Here is a 22191-nt window from a genome sequence, read left to right on the forward strand (position 1 = left end):
TCTTGGGCGATAATTTGGCTGCCAGCATGGAGCCAATCTTATCCTTCTGGCAATGAAATTTGGCACTGCTCCACCGGATTTCTTTTTCTGTTCTGGCAGTCAAAGCTAAGTTTAACTCTAATCTGGAAGCGTCAACCAAGTCTGCCAGGGCCCTCGACGGGTCTTGTTTGTGTTGGGATTGTAGTGTTTTGAATTTGGTTTCAAGGTTTTTAATGAAGAACGTACGTTCCCTCTTAATGCGTGAAGCTATGGCTATGATTTTACCCCTAATCACGACTTTGTGGGCAGCCCATAGAGTCTCTGGTGAGATTCCTCCCACTGCATTAAGAAGGAAGTATTCTTTCAAGGCGTCTTCAATGTCTTTTGATGAGCTAGGATCGTTCAAAAGAGATTCATTAAGCCTCCAATGGAACCCCGCTACTCTTGTCACTACCTTGTGTATTGAGACGCTGACTATTGAGTGGTCTGACCAGGAAACATCAGTAATCGATGCTTTGTGTATAGAAGGGATCATCCCCGGCGGGACCAGGATATGATCAATTCTAGCATAGGATTGATGCGGGGAAGAATAGTGGGTGAAATCTCTCTTGGTTGGGTGCAACTCCCTCCAGGTATCTATCAGTCCATATTCATGTAGTTTCTTAGCAATAGATAGGCTAGCCTTAGTGGGACGTGTGAGTTGAGATCCTTGCGGTCTGGATTTATCGAGCCCTTGATCAAAAGCAACATTAGAGTCACCCCCAAAAATTACCCTGCCCTCAGTGAGGGGCCGGAGAATCCTTAGAAGGTCTTGAAAAAATTTGGATTGACCCTTGTTCGGGGCATAATATGAAACTATGGTGTAAAGGACTCCCTCAATTAGGCCCTTGACCAATATGTATCTACCCTCGGGGTCTCTGACGGTGGAAGAATGCTCAAATCTACAAGATTTAGCGAAAAGGACTCCCACCCCTCTGGTTTTATTCTCGGCGTTCGCTAAGTAAAAATTTGGGTATCGTGGGTGAAGAAATTTGGGGCTGTACCGGATTGGAAAATGTGTTTCCTGTAGGAGGATAATATCTAAGTTAAGGGAGCGATAATGCTCAAATGCTAGTTTCCTCTTACTGGGGGAATTAAGGCCCTGTACATTGTGAGAGGCAATTCTAAGAGGCCTCTTAGTGTTATCTGAGTTTGTCATAGAACCTCGGTGGTGAAAGGCTGCAAAAGTGGATATCTCTTACCCATAACGAGCTTCTTCCACGCAGGTCTGGTAAATGGCGATGGGGTGATCCTGCCTGAGAACTGGATCCTCTGACGTGAACTTCCTATCACCTGGCTCCAAAGGGGGGAGGGGAGGGAAAAGGGGAGAAAGAGAGAAATAAAAGCAAGAAAGTAAGACATATTCCAAGGAGATCTACGTAGCCCAGGGGAGAGTACCCCTAGGGTCCGCAGAGTAATAAACGTCGGCGTCTGTATTCCAGAGCCGACTCCCTGACACGCAGAGACAAGGACTTGTCTCTGTGGTGAGGGTTGAGGCGCAAGGGGGTCACCTCTACCCCTTACTGAACTAATAACCAGTTAAATGAATAGAAAAATTCCCTCCGGGATAATCCCGGTACAGCACTATAACTAAGTTAAACAGGATTGATAATGGTCAAGTATATGCTAACAAAAGAATAATAAGACTAGTATTCATAGAGTTAAGACAATAAGTTGATAATAAACCGGTCCCATTCCCCCCTCCCTCTCAAGAATAGGTGGAAGCGGGCCTGTAAGGATAAGCGAGGTTAAACTAGAAATCCTAAACATTACCCACAAAGAGAACATGTGAACGACCCGGCTAAAGTCTCTAACCAGGCATCAGAACTGAGGAAACAGATGTAACCTGATCAGATGACCGAGGGGGGGGTGATCCCCGGAGATATAGGGGCCTCACCCCCCTTCCCCAGACAGCCTGCCACGCCCCCGAGCCCCCAGCTATGAATGGCAAATAGATCACCATTCCAAAAGACACTAAGTCTCTCAGAAAATTGTCCTGGGGGGAGCTCTAGGGGACACAGACACAAAAAAATGTGATGCCATAAAGATTGCCTTTGGATAAAAGAAAAAAGGGGAAAAAGTAGGGGGTAATCCTGACCCCAACTGCCGGATAGCAAGTCAAATGTAAAAGAAAAATAAACCTGAGAAAGGGATCTCACTGGGGTAGGTTAACTAGAGGGGAATCCCAACCCCCTCTTAGACGGGAAAACCTAACCCAGGCATTCGATCCAAAACAAATCCAGGAACAAACAGGTGGATCAAAAAATGAAGAGAGTCACATTATGGGGGTCTTCCCTCTCTTGATTTCTTGTTCTTCCCAGGGATCCAGACTGGAGAGACCGGGCTTGATGGTTGCGGACGCTTGGCAGATGCAGCATAATTAGCCGTTACTTCCATGGGCGCCTCATGAGAGATGAGTTTAAGATGGAGAAGAAGCTTTTCACCTTCTGGGAGACTGGAGAAGGCGTAGGGATGCCCGTTGTAGTTGAATCTGACTGCAAAAGGAAAGGCCCAACGGTATTTGATCTCCTGATTAGATAGGACTGTAAGCAGAGGCTTCAGGGCTCTCCTCTTCTGAATAGTAACCGGAGACAGGTCTGCGAAGATCTGGAGTTGGTGGCCCTGGAAGGTTATCTGTGGTTGCAGTCTGGACTGCTTCAGAATCTCCTCCTTCACAGCATAGAAGTGGGGTTTGACGAGAATGTCTCTCGGGGAACCATCTTTCCTCATGGAACCGAGGGTCCTGTGGGCCCTATCTAACTCCAAGCGATGGGACGGGATGTTCGGAATTAACTCCTTAAAAAAATCCTGAATTGTTGCGGAAACATCCGTGTAGGACTCAGGTAGGCCTCGAATTCTGAGGTTATATCTTCTGGATCTATTTTCCAGGTCATCGATCCTTGATAGGGCCACATCTAATTGCTCCTGAAGGGTCTGGATATGGGCAGCATTTTGGTTAGTGCGGGAAACAGTAATGTCTAGCTTGTTCTCGATGGCTTCCATTCTGGAGCCTAAGTTTGCAAAGTCCGATTTCATATCTCCCGTGATCTGGGCTGCCGTGTTAGCTAGGCCTCTTTCCAGGAGTGTGGAGAGTTTGTGGAACAGGTCTCCCTGCTGTGATAATGAGTCCTGGTCAGGGAGATATGGAGAGTGGGCTTCCAGGAGATTCGGGGAGGTAGGCCCTAGAGGAGTCAGGGCACTGTCTGCCGCATGGTGGCCCAGGAGAGACTCTGTGGAGGCTGGGGAGGGCGTTTGAAGAAGGTGTTGGGCTCCCTGGGCGACCTGGGAGTATGAGAGAGTAGCCGGGGCGATCACTTGCCTGTGTTCTGGCTTCTTTTCTCCGGAGGCCGCGTGTGGCTGTGTAACAGATTGTCCGGCGGCCATCTTGGTACACCCGTTCGCTCCGGCCCTGTGGAAGTCCGGTCCCAGGTCTCGTCTGGCGGCGGGGCCCGGCATCTAGGAACGGTCACGCTACGTTCCCCTGTGCCGAAAAGGTGGAATCCGGTCAATTTGATCGGTGTAGCGGCGCTTAGGGCTATCGCGGGGTAGAGGTGATGCGGAGCACCTAGCTTAAGCAGCCATTACGGCGCGCCCGCGCATGCGCCAACCCCTTATTTTTTATTTAATATTATTTATTATATATGTATTTAAATAATAATAATTATTATGCTTTTATAGTAAGTAGAACTATAGGCAAAATATATATCCTTAATGTTGGATAGAATAAGAGAGGATTATAACCCTTGTCATGTTTTTTTTTTTGCCATCTGTGTCCCATTGGGGAGATTTCCCTTCACTTCCTGTCACAGTCACAACAAGAAGCGAAAGGAACCCCCCCCCCCCCCCCAAAGTGAGGGAATCCACGGATGTCACCAGAACTAGTGTCCCCATTGGAAGATTCCCCCTCTATGCCTATTCTGGTGACAACACAAAATGTTATATTTTCTTTCATATTTGATGATAAGGGTGAATAGGACAAATAGAGGGGGGGGGGGGGGTCACCCTAATAGGGCTACAGACAACAATAAAACCTGACAGGGGCTCTAATCCCTCTCCATTCCACCTGAAAATAAACTGTTGCCTTTACCCTGTTGATGCCAGCATAATATAGAGCTGGCTTTAGGGAGGCAGGCCTTCTAAGACATTTAGGCACACCAGAGCTTGTGATGGAAGCGGGCACCAAATTTTAAATCTGCATTTTTGGTGTTGAAGGTCATTGGTTCATTTTCCAATCTATAATCTATCATACGAGATGTTACTACAATGTCAGTTCCAGATCTGTAAAATTTAAAGCCCTACTGTGGGCAAAATCCTTTTTTTCTACAATACCCCTCCAGATTCTAACATTCAAACAATTCTGTAAGAAAAAAAAAAAAAAATGGCCCCGGGGCTCTTCTATACACTCCTACCTGTGTGCGTGCGTGTCATTTTAGCATGCCTTACTCTAAAGCCACATCTTTCTTTTAGTGTTGAAGCAGGTTGAACCAGTTAGTGGTTGATCTGGCCCAAGGAGGTGGAAGTTAATTCTCTTTCCAATTCCTTGATCTTTTTGGTGGGTTCTGCTTTGGAACCAGCCCACTTGTCCTGTATCGTAAAGTGTCACAGCAGTCTGGTAAAAGTGGTTGTCCTCTAGAGACAGTTGAAGAGGGGATAATACCTGGAGAGTTCGATAGCATTCCAGCAAAGCTGTGGGTTACAAGACCATAGAGGAGGAAAGCGGATGATGAGATCCGTGGAAATAGGAGAAGGTTGCTCACTACCGCCTGCCTGTAGAGACTTTTAACTTGCGGTTCGCAAGGAAGACACCAGTGCTGGAGATATGCCTCTGAAGGACTATGATTCCTGGATTACACCTTTTGCAGGTAGTTATAGTTAGGGAATAAGGAAATAATAATGGTGTTATCTCTCGGACTGTGAAATGTCTATTTTTGCACTTTTTCCAAGTAACGTATTTAAACTTTGCTGGTTGAAGTTGCTAAAGAGGTGCATTGTAAATAACTACACACACAGTTCACAGAGTTTGTCTTAGCCCTTGTACACACGGTCGGACATTCCGACAACAAAATTTTGTCCGAAACTTGTGTTGCATACACACGGTCGGACACAGTTGTCGGAAAATCCGATCGTACGTAACGTGACAACGTTATTTCATTGCGACGGGACTACGTTCAGGCTAGTAGCCAATAGCTTTGGTCTAGGAATTAGATCCTAGCATGCGTGGCACTTTGTCCGATCGGAACTCTCTACACACAATCGGACAAAGTCCGATCGAATCATGTTGTTGGAAAGTTTTATAGCCCAGCTCTAAAACTTTGTCCGTCGGATATTCCAGTCTGATGGAGCCCACACACAGTCGGATTATCCGACAACACGGTCCGATCGGACATTTTCCGTCGGAATGTCTGACCGTGTGTACAAGGGTTAACACATTGGGGTATATGAAGACATTGGTGTGGGGTGAAATAGTGTGAAGACAGAAGTTGTTACATAGGGTAATGGAAGTGTAACAAGCAGCCTGTCAGTAGTGTGTACCTGCTATAGGTGGAACGGCCTCAGTGAGAGATGTTGTTGTCGGCACTCCTTCCACCAGTGTTCTGTCTCCCAGAGCAATGTGAACAGCTTGCACTGCAGAGGTTCCCATCCTGTACAGAGGTACACAGGTTGACGAGTTACGCTGAGTGCACATGTGCAGCCCGCTCCGCTACTGGGGATTGTAGTGAAAATGCTAGACAAGTGGATGTGGACATTGGCTCAGTGTGTCCCTCCAAAATGCAAGTGTACATTCATCACCATTCATGGTGTAAGTTCATCTCTAAGAGTAGAGGTCCACCTTAAGGTTGAGTATTCTCCCACGGCAGCCTCAGCCTTGTCCCAGGGCATTGGTGAAGATGGGACAAAACAGAGGTAGCCCATGTGTAGTAAAGTGACCCTGTACAAAGGGTTGGCCTTTCATGGGACCCAGCACTTAGCACCCAACGAGTTCATGGGAAAACATGGAGGACTTGACTGTCACGAGAACCTCCATGGTTTGGGCTCCTGGAGGGGCCTGGGGGCCAGGCTTCTTCCCACCTACTATGGACCCAGGACTAAGGAGACCTCCTTTATTAGGGTTACAAGGAACCTTTTCCCCCGAAGATAGTTATCACAAACACTGGCTGAAGGGACCTTTTCTGTCCACATCCACCTGTTATTTATTATATTTCCTGTTTTTGTAAAATTTTTGAAGAACTACTCCCTTTGTGTGAACCACATCACCTTACCGGGTTTAGTAGCTGTGGTACTTTCGCCCAGCTACAGTAGGGACTGCTCCCGGGTACTTTTTTACCAGCTGCCGCCCTGGCCCCTGACCTTGGAGGACATCGCTTTTTGGACTGTATCATCTTGAGACTTGGAACTATTAAATGGTATCCTGGGATTGTCCACGCTACGTTGGGATCACCCATTAATGATTGATAGTATACTGTATGGGTGTCTCTGTTCCATGTACTCCTATGTAGGCGCCAGGCTGTCTGGTGTGGACATTGTTTAGTAGATAATGTGATCAAGCTCTTATTTGATTTTGCGTGGTATATATATATATATATATATATATATATATATATATATATATATATATATATATTTTTTTTTTTTTTTATTGTTTTTTTTCTTTTCTTGTTTTCTGTGTTTTTTTCTGCTCTGTGTTCTGTTCAATAAAGGCTGTTCCCGTTTTCCTGTTTGCACCTGAGCTAGTGTTCTTTAGTTCTTGAGTTCATTTCCCACATATAATGAAAGACAAAACCAGAGAACATATCCAGCTCAACTCACCAACCAAATTAACCTGTCCAACAGTCTTCTTTAAAAACATTGCTTGCAGTCCTAACACTACTGAATTTATGAGCGTCTCCACAGTAGGAGCAATTCCCAGATATAATACTGTACCTGGTTCCTGGGTTCCAGAGTGGAGGAAGCAGCTTTCTAGCAGAGGCACTTAGGTGGGGTGTCAGGAGTCCATCACAGTGACAAACAACCACCACCCTGGCCTTTACAAAGTTGTGAAGGGTTATTGCCCTTGTGATGTTTTTCTTGCTGTCCGGAGATATTCGCACTCTGTGACTGGCACAAAAAGTGACTGGAAATCCAAAATGTCCAGTTGTCACCAAAACATGAACAAAGGAGAAATCTTCCAATTGGGATACCTGTTTCTTTGACACTCTCTAAGTGGAGGTTTTCTTTCATTTTCGAGAGGTTTCCTCCTGCTTGCTTTTGTGAATTGGGTACAGGAACTGATGGAAAATCTTCCACTTGAGACACCTGATTTAGAGACAGCTGTCAAAGTGCATTTTTTTCATTGACAATGTTTCCTCCTACTTCGTGTTGTGTATCTAAGACAGGGAGTGATGTTAAATCTTCAATTGTCACTGAAAGAGGAACAGAGGAAGATTCTTCCAATGGGGGCACCTGTTATGGTGACAACTGTCAAAGTGGGGGTTTTCCCTCTCTTCAGAGAAATTTTCTCCTACTTCTTGTTATGTATCAGGGACAGGAAGTCAAGGGAAGTCTCTCCAATGGTCTCTCCCTACTCTATCCAGAACGAAAAAAATAAAAAATGTTTTGGCTTTAGATACAGTTTAATATGGTTGTAAATATATATATATATATATATATATATATATATATATATATATATATATATATATATATTAATGCAGTAAAGTAAAAAAAAATTCTACATGTGGCCGCCCCCCTCTAAATACATACCTGAGTCTGATCTTGATCCAACGATGTGCATGAGAGCTGAAGCTCTCTCGGGTTTCTCCTTCCTCATTGGCACAGATACAGCAGCCTTTGGCTCCCACCTGCTGTCAATCAGAACCGGTGAGGAGGGAGCGGTGGGTGGGGCCGAGCTTAAGGACACACAGAGTGCGAATCTGGAGCGAGCACACATGGGTGCCCTCATAGCAAGCTGGTTGCTATGGGGGCATTTGCCGGGGCCGGATGTGGAGCCAGGAGTGGTGGCGGGTGACCCTAGAAGAGAAGGATTGGGGCTGCTCTGTGTAAAACCATTACACAGAGCAGGTAAGTATAATGTGTATGTTATTGAGAAAAGAAAAGCTTTAAAGTCACTTTAAGTACTTTTGTTACTTAAAGAGAGTAAGAATCCCATGACTCCTCTTCCCATCCTTCCCTCCTTTGTTTATCTGCTCTCTTATCTGATTGGATAATGCCACTGACTTTATTTTTGGGGGCAGAGGTTGTGTTTTTACAGGTGTCCATCTGATCAATGACTGTCCTCCTGGTCTCCGGCTTCTTCCTCCTGCTAACCTATACACAGGTAAAAAAAAAAAAAAAGAAAAAAAAATGTTTTTTCATTTACTAAAATCTTTATTTCACATTGTAACTGATCCCTGGCTCCTCAGCCTTCACATTAAAGCTGAACTCCAGGATCAGTAAATATAATCTACATCAATTTGTCATGTGTGTTCTTCTTCCTTTAATCTTAATATAAAAAAATATATATAAATATATATATATATATATAGATATATATATACTCATGCGCATGCGCTGCTAGAAAAAAATTAGCTAAGTGCTATTTTGGTATAACTATGGAACTTCTGCGACCACCAAACAAGTGCACTCCATCACTTTAAATTTAAGGAAATTAATTAAGCGGCGGTGTACTGTTCTAGTGCTCTAATACCTAAAAATAAAATATATATATAAAAAAAAAAATTCTTAAAATATTTTTTAATAAAAAAACGAAATCTGTGCAGTAATCCAGTGTGAGACTTCCTGTAATAAAGACCACTCACTGCTCCTCTCTGAACTCATGCAGGGTGACTGGTCTGGTCTCCACCCCCTCCAGTAGTTCTCTGCAGGCAGCCTTTAGTGGGTGGAGCTTCTGGGCCCCTCCCACAGCTCTGCTCTCTGTACAGGCTTATTTACATGTTTTACATTATTTGTCACTGCTACCTTTTCAAGGCAATATCTGGATTTGCAAAGGCATTTTGTTCACACAAAGTGGATGTATAACCTATGTGGCCATTGGGGAGCATATTTAAATGAAAGTTTACTACCCGAAAGTTCAGCTTTAAAATTGACTTTCCATCTCTTTTTGTGGCCTGCATAACCCGCGGAAGAGTTGGAAAGACTGTCAGATTTTTATTCACACCATTTGATTTTCTGCAGATTTTTGTCTTCAGGTTTACCAAAACCATGTAGTGCAAGGGCCTGCCTGATTGCACACACATTGAAACTCTTAAGGTTCGACCTCCTATTATATGGTTTTGGTAAATCTGAAGATAAAAATCTGTAGAAAATCTAATATAGTGTGTATGGGGTCTTAAACCATGGCAGGGACTGAAGAGAAATTTCCCCAGCAAGGACACAAACAGCAATAATAACCTGACAGGGGTTCTAACCCTTCCTTGCTCCTTCCGAAAGCAATAAAGCAAAATGGGGTTTGGACAATTGTGTTCTCTTAAATGTATAACTTTTTGAACTGGTATTTATTGCTTTTTATATAAAGTCTTCATAGATATTTAATATAGGGAACTGGGAGGGGTGTCAGGAATCAGTTGTGGATGGGGTTGGTAAATCTGAGTCAGGCTGGGTTCACACTATTGTGCAATTGGATGTGGTTATCACTGCATCCAATTCGCATGTCAAGAGATTGACTCTGGAGCGGCTTCAGTGCAAATTGAACAGGAGTCCTGTGCATTGTTTAGTCTGTTTCAGGTCCGAAGTTAGACAAAAATTGGGCCTGAAACAGTGAATGGGGACACACCGGACCCCTGCTGTGAGCCACTTCATGCTTCAGTGTGAACCCGGCCTTTACTCTCTGGCTTCTCATACATCTGGATCTTATCACAGCGAGATCTCCCTGCTGTAATTCCTGACTGTTTCTGTTGTATTCTGCTCTGGTTACATTCTCCTTAATATAAAAACATTTTATAAAATCAAGCAGGTATGGTGGAAACCCCTCATAATGGGCACAACAGGTGTAGAGACCCAAGGACAAGGCATATGGATGGTTGGAACACCTCATAATATGCATGGCAGGAAGTCAGCACAAGGATAGTAACCCCCTCGTAATAGGCACAGCTGATGTACAAACCCAGGAACTTGGCACAGGGAGGGTGGGGACCCCTCATAATGGGCACAGCAGGTGTACAGACCCAGGAACTTAGTAGAGGGATGGTTGGGACCCCTCATAATGGGCACAGCAGGTGTACAGACCTGGGACCTCAGCACAGGGATGGTCAGAACCCCTCATAATGGGCACAGCAGGTGTACAGACCCGGGACCTCAGCAGAGGGATGGTGGAAACCCCTCATAATGAGCACAGCAGGCATACAGACCTGGGAACTCAGCACAGGGATGGTCAGAACCCTTCATATTGGACACAACAGGTGTATAGACCCAAGAACTCAGCACAGGGATGGTAGAAACCCCTCAAAATGAGCATAGCAGGTGTACAGACCCAGGAACTCAGCGCAGGGATTGTGGGAACCCCTCATAATGGGCACAGCCGGTGTACAGACCTGAAAACTCAGCACAGAGATGGTTGGAACCCCCCATAATTGGCACAACGGGTGTACAGACCCAGGAACTCAGCTGAGGGGTGGTGGGAACCCCTCATAATGGGCACAGCAGGTGTACAGACTGAGGAACTCAGGACAGGGATCGTTGGAACTCTTCACAATAGGCAGAGCAAATGTACAGACCCGGGAACTCAGCACAGGGATGGTGGGAAACTGCCATTCTGCTCCTTGACAGTGAGGTGTGAGATTGCTGGTTCCTTAGCTCCTGTGCTTCCAGAGACCAGGGGCTAGAGTTGCTTCTCTGCCTCAGGAGGAATTCTGGATCCTGGGGAGAACCCTGGTGGGGGCACCCTGGTCAGACCTCTGACTACACACGATCTGAATTTTGGCCAGCAAAAGACAGATGGGAGCTTTCTATCGAAAAATGCGACTGTGTGTATGCTCCATCGGAATTTAGCTGGCCGAATTCCCGGCAGCAAAAATTTGAGAGCATGTTCTCAATTTTTCTGACGAAATTCCGATCGTGTGTATGAAATTCCGATGCACAAAAATTCACGCATGCTCAGATTCAACTACGAGATGAAAGTTATTGGCTACTGGGTATTGAACCTCCTTTTTCTAGTCCCGTTGTATGTGTTGTATGTCATCGCGTTCTTGACGGTCGGAATTTGATGTGACCATGTGTATGCAAGACAGCTTGAGCAAAATCCCATCAGAATTCCGTCAGGAAAACCATCAAAGCTTTTTCTGACAAAAATTCTGATCGTGTGTACGTGGCATTAGCCTCAGCCTGTGGAAGATATTGGGCCTGCCCCAAGGAGAGATGAGTCCCTGTCTGCTTTTTGACAGAAGATTGTCAGTAAGCTGAAACGAATTGAGAAAGAAGAGGAGAAATTGGTAGTTTGTATGGCTGAAAAAATTGATTTGTGCCAAAGTATACAGTAAAAAGAGACCGCCCCTAAAACATGAGTTGAAGGAATTGGAGCAAGCTGCGAGGAAGCAGAAAGAAATGGTGAGCTCTCTGAAGGAGAATAGTGGAATATTTAAAGAAAAATACAGAAAAGAGGAACAATTCTGCCAGGAGAGGAGAGGAGCCGCTTCCTGCATGGAAAGTGACCCAATCAATGAGGAGATGCAGGTACTGACAGAATCAGCAGAGTGTGAGAAAGTGGGCCCAGAGGATGAGCCTAGCTGCTCAATGCCTCAGGCATCTGCTGAGCCCTCAATGGTGGAGGCCTCTGTCCCCCTCTTGTCTGCAGCAGCAATATGGAACATCTGAGCAGGAGGTTGAGTGAGGTAGTGGCATGCTGGAGTTCATCACCAAGCTGGAATCCCCTTTGGATGCGGATTCCTCAGATGATGATGAGGAGATGGACACCGTTCCTCACCCTGTGAAAGAGAGACCTATGGAGAGAGCAAGATCCATCATGAAGTCTGCAACAACTGGGCGGAAGTCTGATCCCACCGTCAGCCATGACATTGTAAAGGTAACAGCACAGCAAGCAGGTACATGTGTGTGCAAGATGGTGATGTGGACTTTATTAGTGACAATGGGCTTGCTGAGGGTTGTAGTGCTAAGTGAAGTCAGCCCAGACCCATAGACAATGTACAACATGCAATGCAGTCTGAATTACCTGCTGAAAACAAAGTTTCAGATGAAATTGGTGAGAGTAATGCCATGTACACACGACTGGACTTTTCGATGGACTGAATTCCGTCTGACTTTTTGACTGAGTTTCGATGGACTTCCATCAAATCAGACTTGTCTACACACAATCACACAAAAGTCTGACGGATTCGACCGTGATGATGTACGACCGGACTAGAATAAGGAAGTTCATAGCCAGTAGTCAATAGCTTCCCTAGCGTCGGTTTTCGCCTGTCGGACTACCATACAGAGAAACTGATTTTTCGACCGGACTCGAGTCCGTCGGAAAGATTTGAAACATGTACTAAATATAAAGTCCTTCTGATTTTTCGACAGCAAAGGTCAGATGAAGCCCACACACAGTCGAATTGTCTGACGGATTTGTTCCGTCTGACCTTTGCTGTCAAAAAGTCCGGCTGCGTGTACACGGCATAACTGTCAGCTTCTGGGGGAAGAGTCTGGAGAGAGGAGTGCCATGGACAATGCAGTGAGTTTGCCTGGACCAGACACAGTGACTGTTCCTGAGAATGGTGGAGGAGATGCTGAGAGCAGTAGTGCTACAACTCTCCAGGAGTCTGCAGTAGCCAAGACTGTGCTTGAACCCAGGAAAGAAGCTGAGTGTTCAGAGCAGAGGAAGAGGGCAGGTCCTGATCCGTTAATCCAAAGACTGCTATCCCAGCTGAATCAGACTCTCTGTCAGCAGGTTTGATTGTGTCTGGGGATGAGCCTGATGTTCAAGTCAAGCGTAACGTTCGAACAGCGAACAATATGCAGTGTTCGTGGCAAATTCGAAAGCTGCTGAAACACCGTCTATGGGACACTAACATGAAAAATCAAAAGTGCTAATTTTAAAGGCTTATATGCAAGTTATTGTCATAAAAAGTGCTTGGGGACCCGGGTCCTGCTCCAGGGGACATGTATTTTTTTTTGTAATTTTTTTTTTTTTTTAAATGGCTGTTTTTCAGGAGCAGTGATTTTCTTTTTTTAATGCTTAAAGTGAAACAATAACAATGAAATATTCCTTTAAATATTGTGCCTGGGGGGTGTCTATAGTATGCCTGTAAAGTGGTGCATTTTCCCGTGTTTAACAGTACCACAGCAAAATTAAATTTCTAAAGGAAAATATTTGTCATTAAAAACTCAATGCAGCTATAATGAATTGCCGGGTCTCCGCAATATAGATACAGATAATTGAAAAAAACGAGCATGGGATTCCCCCCCCCCCCCCCATTACCAGGCCCTTTGGGTCTGGTATGGATATTAAGGGGAAGCCGAAATCTATTTTTTTCTAAAAAATTGCGTGGGGGTCCCCCTAGAATCCATACCAGGCCCTTCGGGTCTGATATGGAAATTAAGGAGAATCTTGCGCCAAATTCAAAAATAAAATGGTGTAGGGATCCCCCCAAAATCCATACCAGACCCTTATCCAAGTATGCAACCTGGCAGGCCGCAGGAAAAGATGGGGTGGCGAGAGAGCCCCCCCCCCAACCATACCAGGCCACATGCCCTCAACATGGGGAGGGTGCTTTGGGGTAGGTTGATAATATTGTAATATTGCTGGACAGGGGCTGTTCTTATTTAACCCAGGTATGCGGCTTTTCTTTGTATTCTTGTTTCACTCACCTAGATTTTGACGGTGATGTTCCTTAGTCTGGCTCTAGGGATTATGTTGTGCGCAATTTGGTTATTATGTTCTTGTGTTTTTTTTGTGTTTTTTTTTTTTTCGGTTTTGTATAGTCATATTCAATTATTTTGTAAATATGTTTTATTTATTTATTATGGTTTTATTGTATATAAGTTGTTGTTTGTAAGATTTTTCAATAAACAAAATTAACCCCTCATAATGGCCACAGCAGATGTACAGACCCGTAAACTCAGCCCAGTGATGGTGGGAACCCCTCATAATGGGCCCAGTAGGCATAAAGACCTGGTAACTTAGCACAGGGATGTTGGAAACCCCTCATAATGGGCACAGCAGTTGTACAGACCTGGGAGCTCAGCACAGGGATGGTGGGAGCCCCTTATAATGGGCACAGCAGGTGTACAGACCCGGTAAACTCAGCACAAGGATGGTGAGAACCCCTCATAATGGGCACAGTAGGTGAGCAAACCCTGGAAAAAAAATAAAAACATTCTGTGGGGGAGGTGTATCCTCTCCTCTGCATGACTTAAATCATTTCTATGCCCATTGTGACCATATTAAGTAAAGAGGTTGTGGTCACCTTGTCCCTGTCTCAGGGAGGAGTTTTTTTGTCTCTGGCAGTATGTGTCCTGAATATGAGGCGGATTCTGAATGGAATAAATATGATAAAATTAGTCGAGGTTGATAATATTGCTGGACGTGGGCTGTTTTTACTTAACCCAGGTATTTACAGGCAGATGTAATATTTCATCCCAGCAGGAGACCGTTCCTACATGATTAAAGATGTAAAAAAGTGTCCCTATGCCAAAAACTCTATTGTTCCTTATATGAACGATTACCATCCTGTCCCACTGCCATCCATTAAAATGAAGTGCCGCGAAAAACTGGTCTTGCTGCAAATTAAAAAGAACATTTACCAGTGAGGTTGGATTCTTTCCAGTTTTCATCTCATAAGACCTGTACGCACTTTGAAGGGTTATTAGCCCATTGTGCCATTCCTGATTATCTCCGATTAAACGTCTTCATAAGCTCAGAGGTTTGGGGTCATTTTTTGATAATTAGACTGCAGGTAGTCACAACTGGGGAGCAGTCCTCTTCTGTATTATGTTTAATTTACATTCTCCCTTCTATTTCTGTATGGGGACAATGGCACTTTAATTATTTTAATTACATAGTAGGTGAGGTTTAAAAAGACACAAGTCCATCCAGTCCAGCCTGTGTGTGTGCTTTTATGTCAGTATTACATTGTATTTCCTGTATGTTAAGGTTGTTTAGGTACTTATCTAATGCCCTGTACACGCGGTCGGAAATTCTGATGGAAAAGGTCAGATCGGATTATATTGTCGGAAAATCCGATCGTTTGTGGGCTCTATCGGAATTTTTCTGTCGGAAATTCAGACGGAAAAAATTTGAGAGCAGGATCTAAAATTTTCAGACAAAAAAATCCGATCTGACTTTTCCGATTATTTGTAGAGAAAGTAGACAAGGTGCCACGCATGCTCAGATCAAATTACAAGACCAAAGCTATTGGCTACTAACCTCTACGTAGTCCTGTCATAAGCAACAAACGTCACCAGTTTAATCCGACAGATTTTGTGACCGTGTGTACAAGGCATAATAGTTTTTTGAAATTATGCTGCCTGCGAAATCGCCGCCTGTGGAAGAGAATTCCACATTCTTACTGCTCTTACAGTAAAGAATCATCTGCGCAGTTTAACCACTTCAATCCCGGCACATAGACACCTTCCCGCTCAAGCCAATTTTCAGCTTTCAGCGCTGTCACAATTTGAATGACAATTGTGTGGTTATGCTACACTGTACCCAAATTTTTTTTTTATCATTTTGTTCCTACAAATAGAGCTTTATTTTGGTGGTATTCGATCGCCTCTGCAATTTTTTTTTTTAATTTAACAAATAAAAAATGACAGAAAATGTTGAAAAAAACAATTTTTTCTTTGTTTCTGTTAATGTTTTTTGTAAATAAGTATGTTTTCTTCTTCAATGATGGGCACTGATATGGCTGCACTGACAGGCACTGATGAGGTGGCACTGATGGGCACTGATGACTTGAGGTGGCGCTGATGGGCACTGATAGGCGGCACTGATGGGCACTGATAGGTGGCACTGGTATGCGGCACTGATGGGTATTTATAAGGGACACTGAAAGGTGGGCACTGATGGGCACTGATAAGTGGCACTGTTGGACACTGATGGGTGGCACTGATGACACTAATGGGTGGCATTGATTGGAATTACTCAAATAATGTCTTAGAGGTGCCAGCCAGTACCCATTTGTGGGCACTGATTGGGACTGACTGGGCACATGTGGCTATCCATGGGGGAAGTACCTGGCCATCCACATGTTGGTGACTACCATGGTGGTCCTGGCAGCTTCCCTGGTGGTCTAGTGTGGCCATCCAAGGGGGGGCTGCGCTGATAAACAATCAGAGTAGACCCCTCCTGTCAGGAGAGCGCCGATCGGCTCTCCTCTACTCGCGGCTGTCAGACATGAGTGAGTAAAAGCCGATGAACGGCTTTTCCTGTTGACATCGTGATCAGCCATGATGGGACACGGCTGATCATGTGGTAAAGAGCCTCCGTCGGAAGCTCTTTTCCAAGATCAGTGTAGCAGTGTGTCACACTGACACACCGCACCATCGATCGCCACGATGCATGTCCCCGTGGGCACTAGGCGGCTGTTATCCTGAAGATGCCCAGTCAGGATAATGAAACCACTGGCCGGCTGTCATTCTGCTATAGGCTGGGCGGGAAGTGGTTGAGGGTTAACCGCTTCTCTTCTAATTTTAGTGAATGGCCTTGTGTGTTTTTAATTTCCCTTTCGTGGAAAAGTTTTATCCCTATTGTGGGGTCACCAGTACGGTATTTGTATATTGAAATCATATTTCCTTTCAAATGTCTCTTCTCCAGAGAGAATAAGTTCAGCACTCGTAATCTTTCCTCATAACTAATATCCTCCAATCCCTTTATTAGCTTTGTTGCCCTTCTTTGTAGTCGCTCCATTTCCAGTACATCCTTCCTGAGGACTGGTGCCCAGAACTGGACAGCATACTCCAGGTGTGGCCGGACCAGAGTCTTGTAGAACGGGAGAATTATCATTTTATCTCTGGAGTTTATACCCTTTTTAATGCCAATATTCTGTTTGCTTTGTTAGCAGCAGCTTGGCATTGCATGCCATTGCTGAGCCTATCATCTACTAGGACCCCCAGGTCCTTTTCCATCCTATATTCCCCCAGAGGTTCTCCCCCTAGCAGGGCTGGACTGGGACAGAAATTTGGCCCTGGACTTCATTCAGACCGGCCCACTTACATTTTGAGTGTCCCATCAGCACTCCCTTACATCAGAGTATCCCATCACCAGCCCCCTTACAACAGAGTGTCCCATCAGCACCCCCTTACATCAGAGTGTCCCATCAGCACCCCTTACATCAGAGTGTCCCTTCAGCACCCCCTTACATCAGAGTGTCCCATCAGCACCCCCTTACATCAGAGTGTCCCATCAGCACCCCCTTACATCAGAGTGTCCCATCAGCAGCCCCCTTACATCAGAGTGTCCCATGAGCAGCCCCCTTACATCAGAGTGTCCCATGAGCAGCCCCCTTACATCAGAGTGTCCCATGAGCAGCCCCCATACATCAGAGTTTCCGATCAGCACCCCTTTACATCAGAGTGTCCCATCAGCAGCCTCCTTACATCAGAGTGTCCCATTACCAGCCCCCTTACATCAGAGTGGCCCACTGAGCCATCGGCCCACTGGGAAACTCCCGGTAGTCCTGATGGCCAGTACATGCCTGCCCCCTAGTGTATAGATTGCATTCATATTTTTGCCACCCATATGAATTATTTTACATTTTTCTACATTGAACCTCATTTGCCATATAGTTGCCCACCCCATTAGTTTTTTCATATCTTCTTGCAAAGTTTCCACATCCTGCAGAGAAATGATTGTCTTGCTTAGCTTAGTATCGTCTGAAAATACAGAGATTGAGCTGATGAAATATATATAATGGGTACCGCGCTTAGGATTAATGTATAGGTTGCAGCCTCCCCTAGAAAAGCTCCCCAAAGTGCAGCTCTAATAAATTGGAGTAAGCAAGGTGAAGGGGTAAGTGGCGCTACCTGTATCCTGAAGATTGACCTGTCAGGTTCAATTATTATATGGCATGTGAAAAGAATTAAGGTGAACCCCAATATCGCTACCTGTATCCTGAAACGTAATCTCTCAGGTTTGGTAGTTATATAGCATAAGTAAAATTACACCACAGTAATAAGTGACACTTCTAAATTAAAAAATAAGATAAAAATTTATAAACAGGTGACAATACTAAATGTGTCCTCATATAGCCAAAAGATGATCAAATAATTAAGAGGCCACCCAATATATATCCAGTGGCTATAGTGTTAAAGATAGTTCAGACACCACTAGTTATTATCAACTGTACAGTGCTACAAACTGTTGAATAAACGTGAAAGTACAATATAATACCAGAATATATATGTGTATATTCAGAAATTAAAAAGTCCAAAAAATAAAATAGCAAGATCGCACCAGTTGCACCGAAAAATCAAATTGCATCAGTTGCAAAATCACACCAGTTTAGAAAAAAAGGGCACAAAAGTGCAGCCTTCCCAAAATATGGATAATCGTTCATGCTTGAGCAGGTATTAGCAGATATTATCAGGTGACTTTTGTGTTCATATATCTTGACAGGTGATTATTGTGCTCCCCCTCCTGGGTCCCCACTCACCAGCTCCTGGAACCCCCAAAGGGGTAATGCGCATATAGAACCACAATTCAGGGCAGTATTCCCAGGTTCCAGCCACTGCAATCACTCAGACATCCTTTGGATTTCCAGGTATAGCCAGTATATGCAGTATAATACCTCATAAAAGGAAACGATTGGCTCCCATAGCGTAGTAGTATTTATTAAGAATATTAAAAAAAATAAGTAAAAACAAATGAAACCAAAAATCCATACAGCGCAAGGTGATTTTGCACAGAAACAGCTTGTTTCAGTCCAGCAAAGGTAAGCAGAGCTGTGGGCTTGCGGCATATATTCCAGCTGCGTTCCACCCACTAGCTCTGATACCCGAAAGTGACATAGTAAGCGTGGCAATGCCGCAAGCATTTCATCATTGACGTCTTCAGCGGCGGTGCCATTTTGCTCGTGTAAGTTCCACCCCCCCCCCCCCCCCCCATAGGTGTTATCCAATCATATAGAAGGGGCCGGAGTGTTCCCACGTAAGAAGAATAATAATGTAAACAAGGGAATCTCCCCGAAATTTGTCTAAAAGGAATTACATACTTATATTGCACAAACCCCCACTCTCCCATTAGATAACCCCCTCTCCATATACACCGAATGCAGGACTCGGCCCCACCCCCAGACGGCCGCGTCATTGGATTTGATTGACAGCAGCAGGAGCAATGGCTGTACTGCTATCAATCTATCCAATTAGCCATCGAGAATCCCCTAGCCGAGAGACTTTGCGTCCCCGTGGGACAAGATTGAGGGTTCAGGTAAGTAAAATGGGGGGGGGGGGGGGCTGGGGGCCGGTCACTGTCGGGTGTTTTTTCACCTTAATGCATAGGATGCATTAAGGTGAAAAAACACTTACCATTACAACCCCTTTAAGTTTTTCAAATCTATTTCTAATTCTGTCCTCTGTCCATGAGGATGCTTCCTGTGAAGTGCCATGTGGATAAACAAACATTACAGTATTTGTTACTGAAGCCCCCCGTTTACCTTGTGAAGACTGAGAAGAAGAATAAATTCAATACATTCGCCATATCTCTATCCTTTCGTAACCTTATTCCCTTCATCATTCTTTATGATCTAACCTCCCTCTTTTACTATTTATATACTTAAAGCATTTCTTGGGATTTTTTTTTGTTGTACACAGGTTGTAAACAGATACTTACAATATACAGATACTCACAATACACAGGTACACAGGTACTCGTATACACTGTCAGTCAGTTTTTATTATTCGTGTCTCTGTGTCACTCTGCACAGTCGGCCCTTGCAATCTGACACTAGCAGTCGGTCAGTAACCTTCAGTCCTGCAGCTTCTCTAATCTGTCTCTCCTCGGGTCTGCAATTCACTTACCCACCGCTAGGGATGAGCCGAACACCCCCCGGTTCGGTTCGCACCAGAACTTGCGAACGACCCCCGCGTTCGGTACGAACGTTAGAACCCCATTGAAGTCTATGGGACTCGAACGTTCGAAATGGAAAGTGCTAATTTTAACGGCTAATATGCAAGATAGTGTCCTAAAAAGGGTTTGGGGACCTGCCTCCTGCCTCAGGGGACATGGGTCACTGCAAAAAAAAGTTTTAAAAACTGCCGTTTTGGCGGGAGCACTGATTTTAATGACGATTAAAGTGAAAAAAAAAAAAGTGAAATATTCCTTTAAATATGGTGCCTGGGGGGTGTCTGTAGTATGCCTGTGAAGTGCCACGTGTTTCCTGTGTTTAGAACAGTCCCTGCACAAAATGACATTAAACGGAAATAACACCATTTAAAACTGCTTGCGGTTTTAATGTTATATCTGGTTCCTGCAATATGGTTGAAAATCATTGAGAAACATGGCATGGGTAGCCCTCTCTGCCCATTACCAGCCTATTTGGGTCTTGTACGCATATTAAGGGGAACCCCGTACCCATATTAAAAAAAGGAAATGCGTGTGGCCCCCAGGCCCTATATACTCAGAACAGCAGTATACAGGCGGTGCAAACAAGACAGGGACTGTGTAGGTTTGTTGTGTTAAGTTGAATCTGTTTGTCATTTTCAACCGGTACATTTTTAAAGTGTAGCTCCAGTCAAAAAAACTATCTTTAAGCTTTTTGGAAAACATAGGGAAGGGTTATCACCCCTGTATAATTTTTTTATAATTTTTTCATCTCACTTGCTGCTGTATCCTTGCGTTTGCAAGTAGGAGATGTTTGTAAGTTGGATGTTTGAAAGTAGGGGCCTGCCCTATATTATAGCGGTATGTACTGGGTACAGAGCACGCAGACAGCACGCATTATCTCCTAACACTACTGACTGCAAGCTCTATTATTAACCACTTGTTAGCCCAATGTTTGCATAAAGTGAAAGATGAAGTTATGCTGAGTAAATAGATATCAAACATGTCACTCTTCAAAATTGCACATGCCCGTGGAATGGCGCCAAACGTCGCTACTTAAAAAATCCCCATAGGCGACGCTTTAATTTTTTTTTTACTGGTTACATGTTTTGAGTTGCAGAGGAGGTCTAGGACTAGAATTATTGCTCTCGCTCTAACATTCTCGGCGATACCTCACATGTGTGGCACATGCGAGCACATGGGGACATGGGCGCTTTAATTTTTATTTTATTTTTTTATTGTTCATTTTACTTTATTTATTTTAGTTTGACATTTTTTTCCCCAAAAATATATTTTTGATCACTTTTATTCCTATTACAAGAAATGTAAACATCCCTTGTAATAGGAATATGGGGTGACAGGTCCTCTTTACAGTGAAATCTGGGGGGTCAATATGACCCCACATCTCACCTCTAGGCTGGGAAGCCTGAAATAAAAAATAAAAAAAAGATTCTGGCTTTGATCGTACTGGCGAGTTGGTAGAAGCACCGGAGGGCGGTGAGGGGTGGGGGGCGTCTATGGCTGGGTATTTCAGGGTATCACCGAGTATGGCTGGGTATCTCTGAGTATGGCTGGGTATGGCAATTTATGGCAGGGTATTACAGAGTATTGGCGGGGTATTGGCGGGGTACTACAGAGTAATAGCAGGGTACTGCAGAGTATTGGGGGGTACTACAGAGTAATGGCAGGGTACTGCAGAGTATTGGGGGTACTGCAGAGTAATGGCGGGTACTGCAGAGTAATGGCGGGTACTGCAGAGTATTGGGGGGTACTGCAGAGTAATGGGGGTTACTGCAGAGTAATGGGGGGTACTGCAGAGTAATGGCAGGGTACTGCACTGCAGAGTATTGGGGGTACTGCAGAGTAATGGCGGGTACTGCAGAGTAATGGCGGGTACTGCAGAGTATTGGGGGGTACTGCAGAGTAATGGGGGTTACTGCAGAGTAATGGGGGGTACTGCAGAGTATTGGGGGGTACTGCAGAGTAATGGGGGTTACTGCAGAGTAATGGGGGGTACTGCAGAGTAATGGCAGGGTACTGCACTGCAGAGTAATGGCAGGGTACTGCAGAGTATTGGGGGTACTGCAGAGTAATGGCGGGTACTGCAGAGTAATGGCGGGTACTGCAGAGTATTGGGGGGTACTGCAGAGTAATGGGGGTTACTGCAGAGTAATGGGGGGTACTGTAGAGTAATGGCAGGGTACTGC

The 22191-nt window shown here is 44.7% G+C and overlaps 1 protein-coding gene across 4 annotated transcripts in view; it reads left to right on the plus strand.

Moving 5' to 3' along the window:
* LOC143927338 (ecto-ADP-ribosyltransferase 5-like) overlaps positions 1 to 22191 on the plus strand; it is a 126348-nt gene that overhangs the window by 61240 nt on the left and 42917 nt on the right. For 3 of the 4 annotated variants that reach the window (XM_077451349.1, XM_077451353.1, XM_077451348.1), the window contains exon 2: positions 8250 to 8332. In XM_077451349.1, coding sequence (XP_077307475.1) covers positions 8282 to 8332 — 51 coding nt within the window. In that variant the 5' untranslated portion in view covers positions 8250 to 8281. Of the gene's footprint in view, positions 1 to 4513; positions 4881 to 8249; positions 8333 to 22191 lie in introns of those variants that run through there. The other variant, XM_077451352.1, reaches the window with a different exon arrangement.

This window comes from Lithobates pipiens, unplaced genomic scaffold (assembly GCF_037356315.1).
Source record: "Lithobates pipiens isolate NorthernLeopardFrog02 unplaced genomic scaffold, aLitPip1_a1.2 Scaffold_23, whole genome shotgun sequence".
Lineage (NCBI taxonomy): Eukaryota > Metazoa > Chordata > Amphibia > Anura > Ranidae > Lithobates > Lithobates pipiens.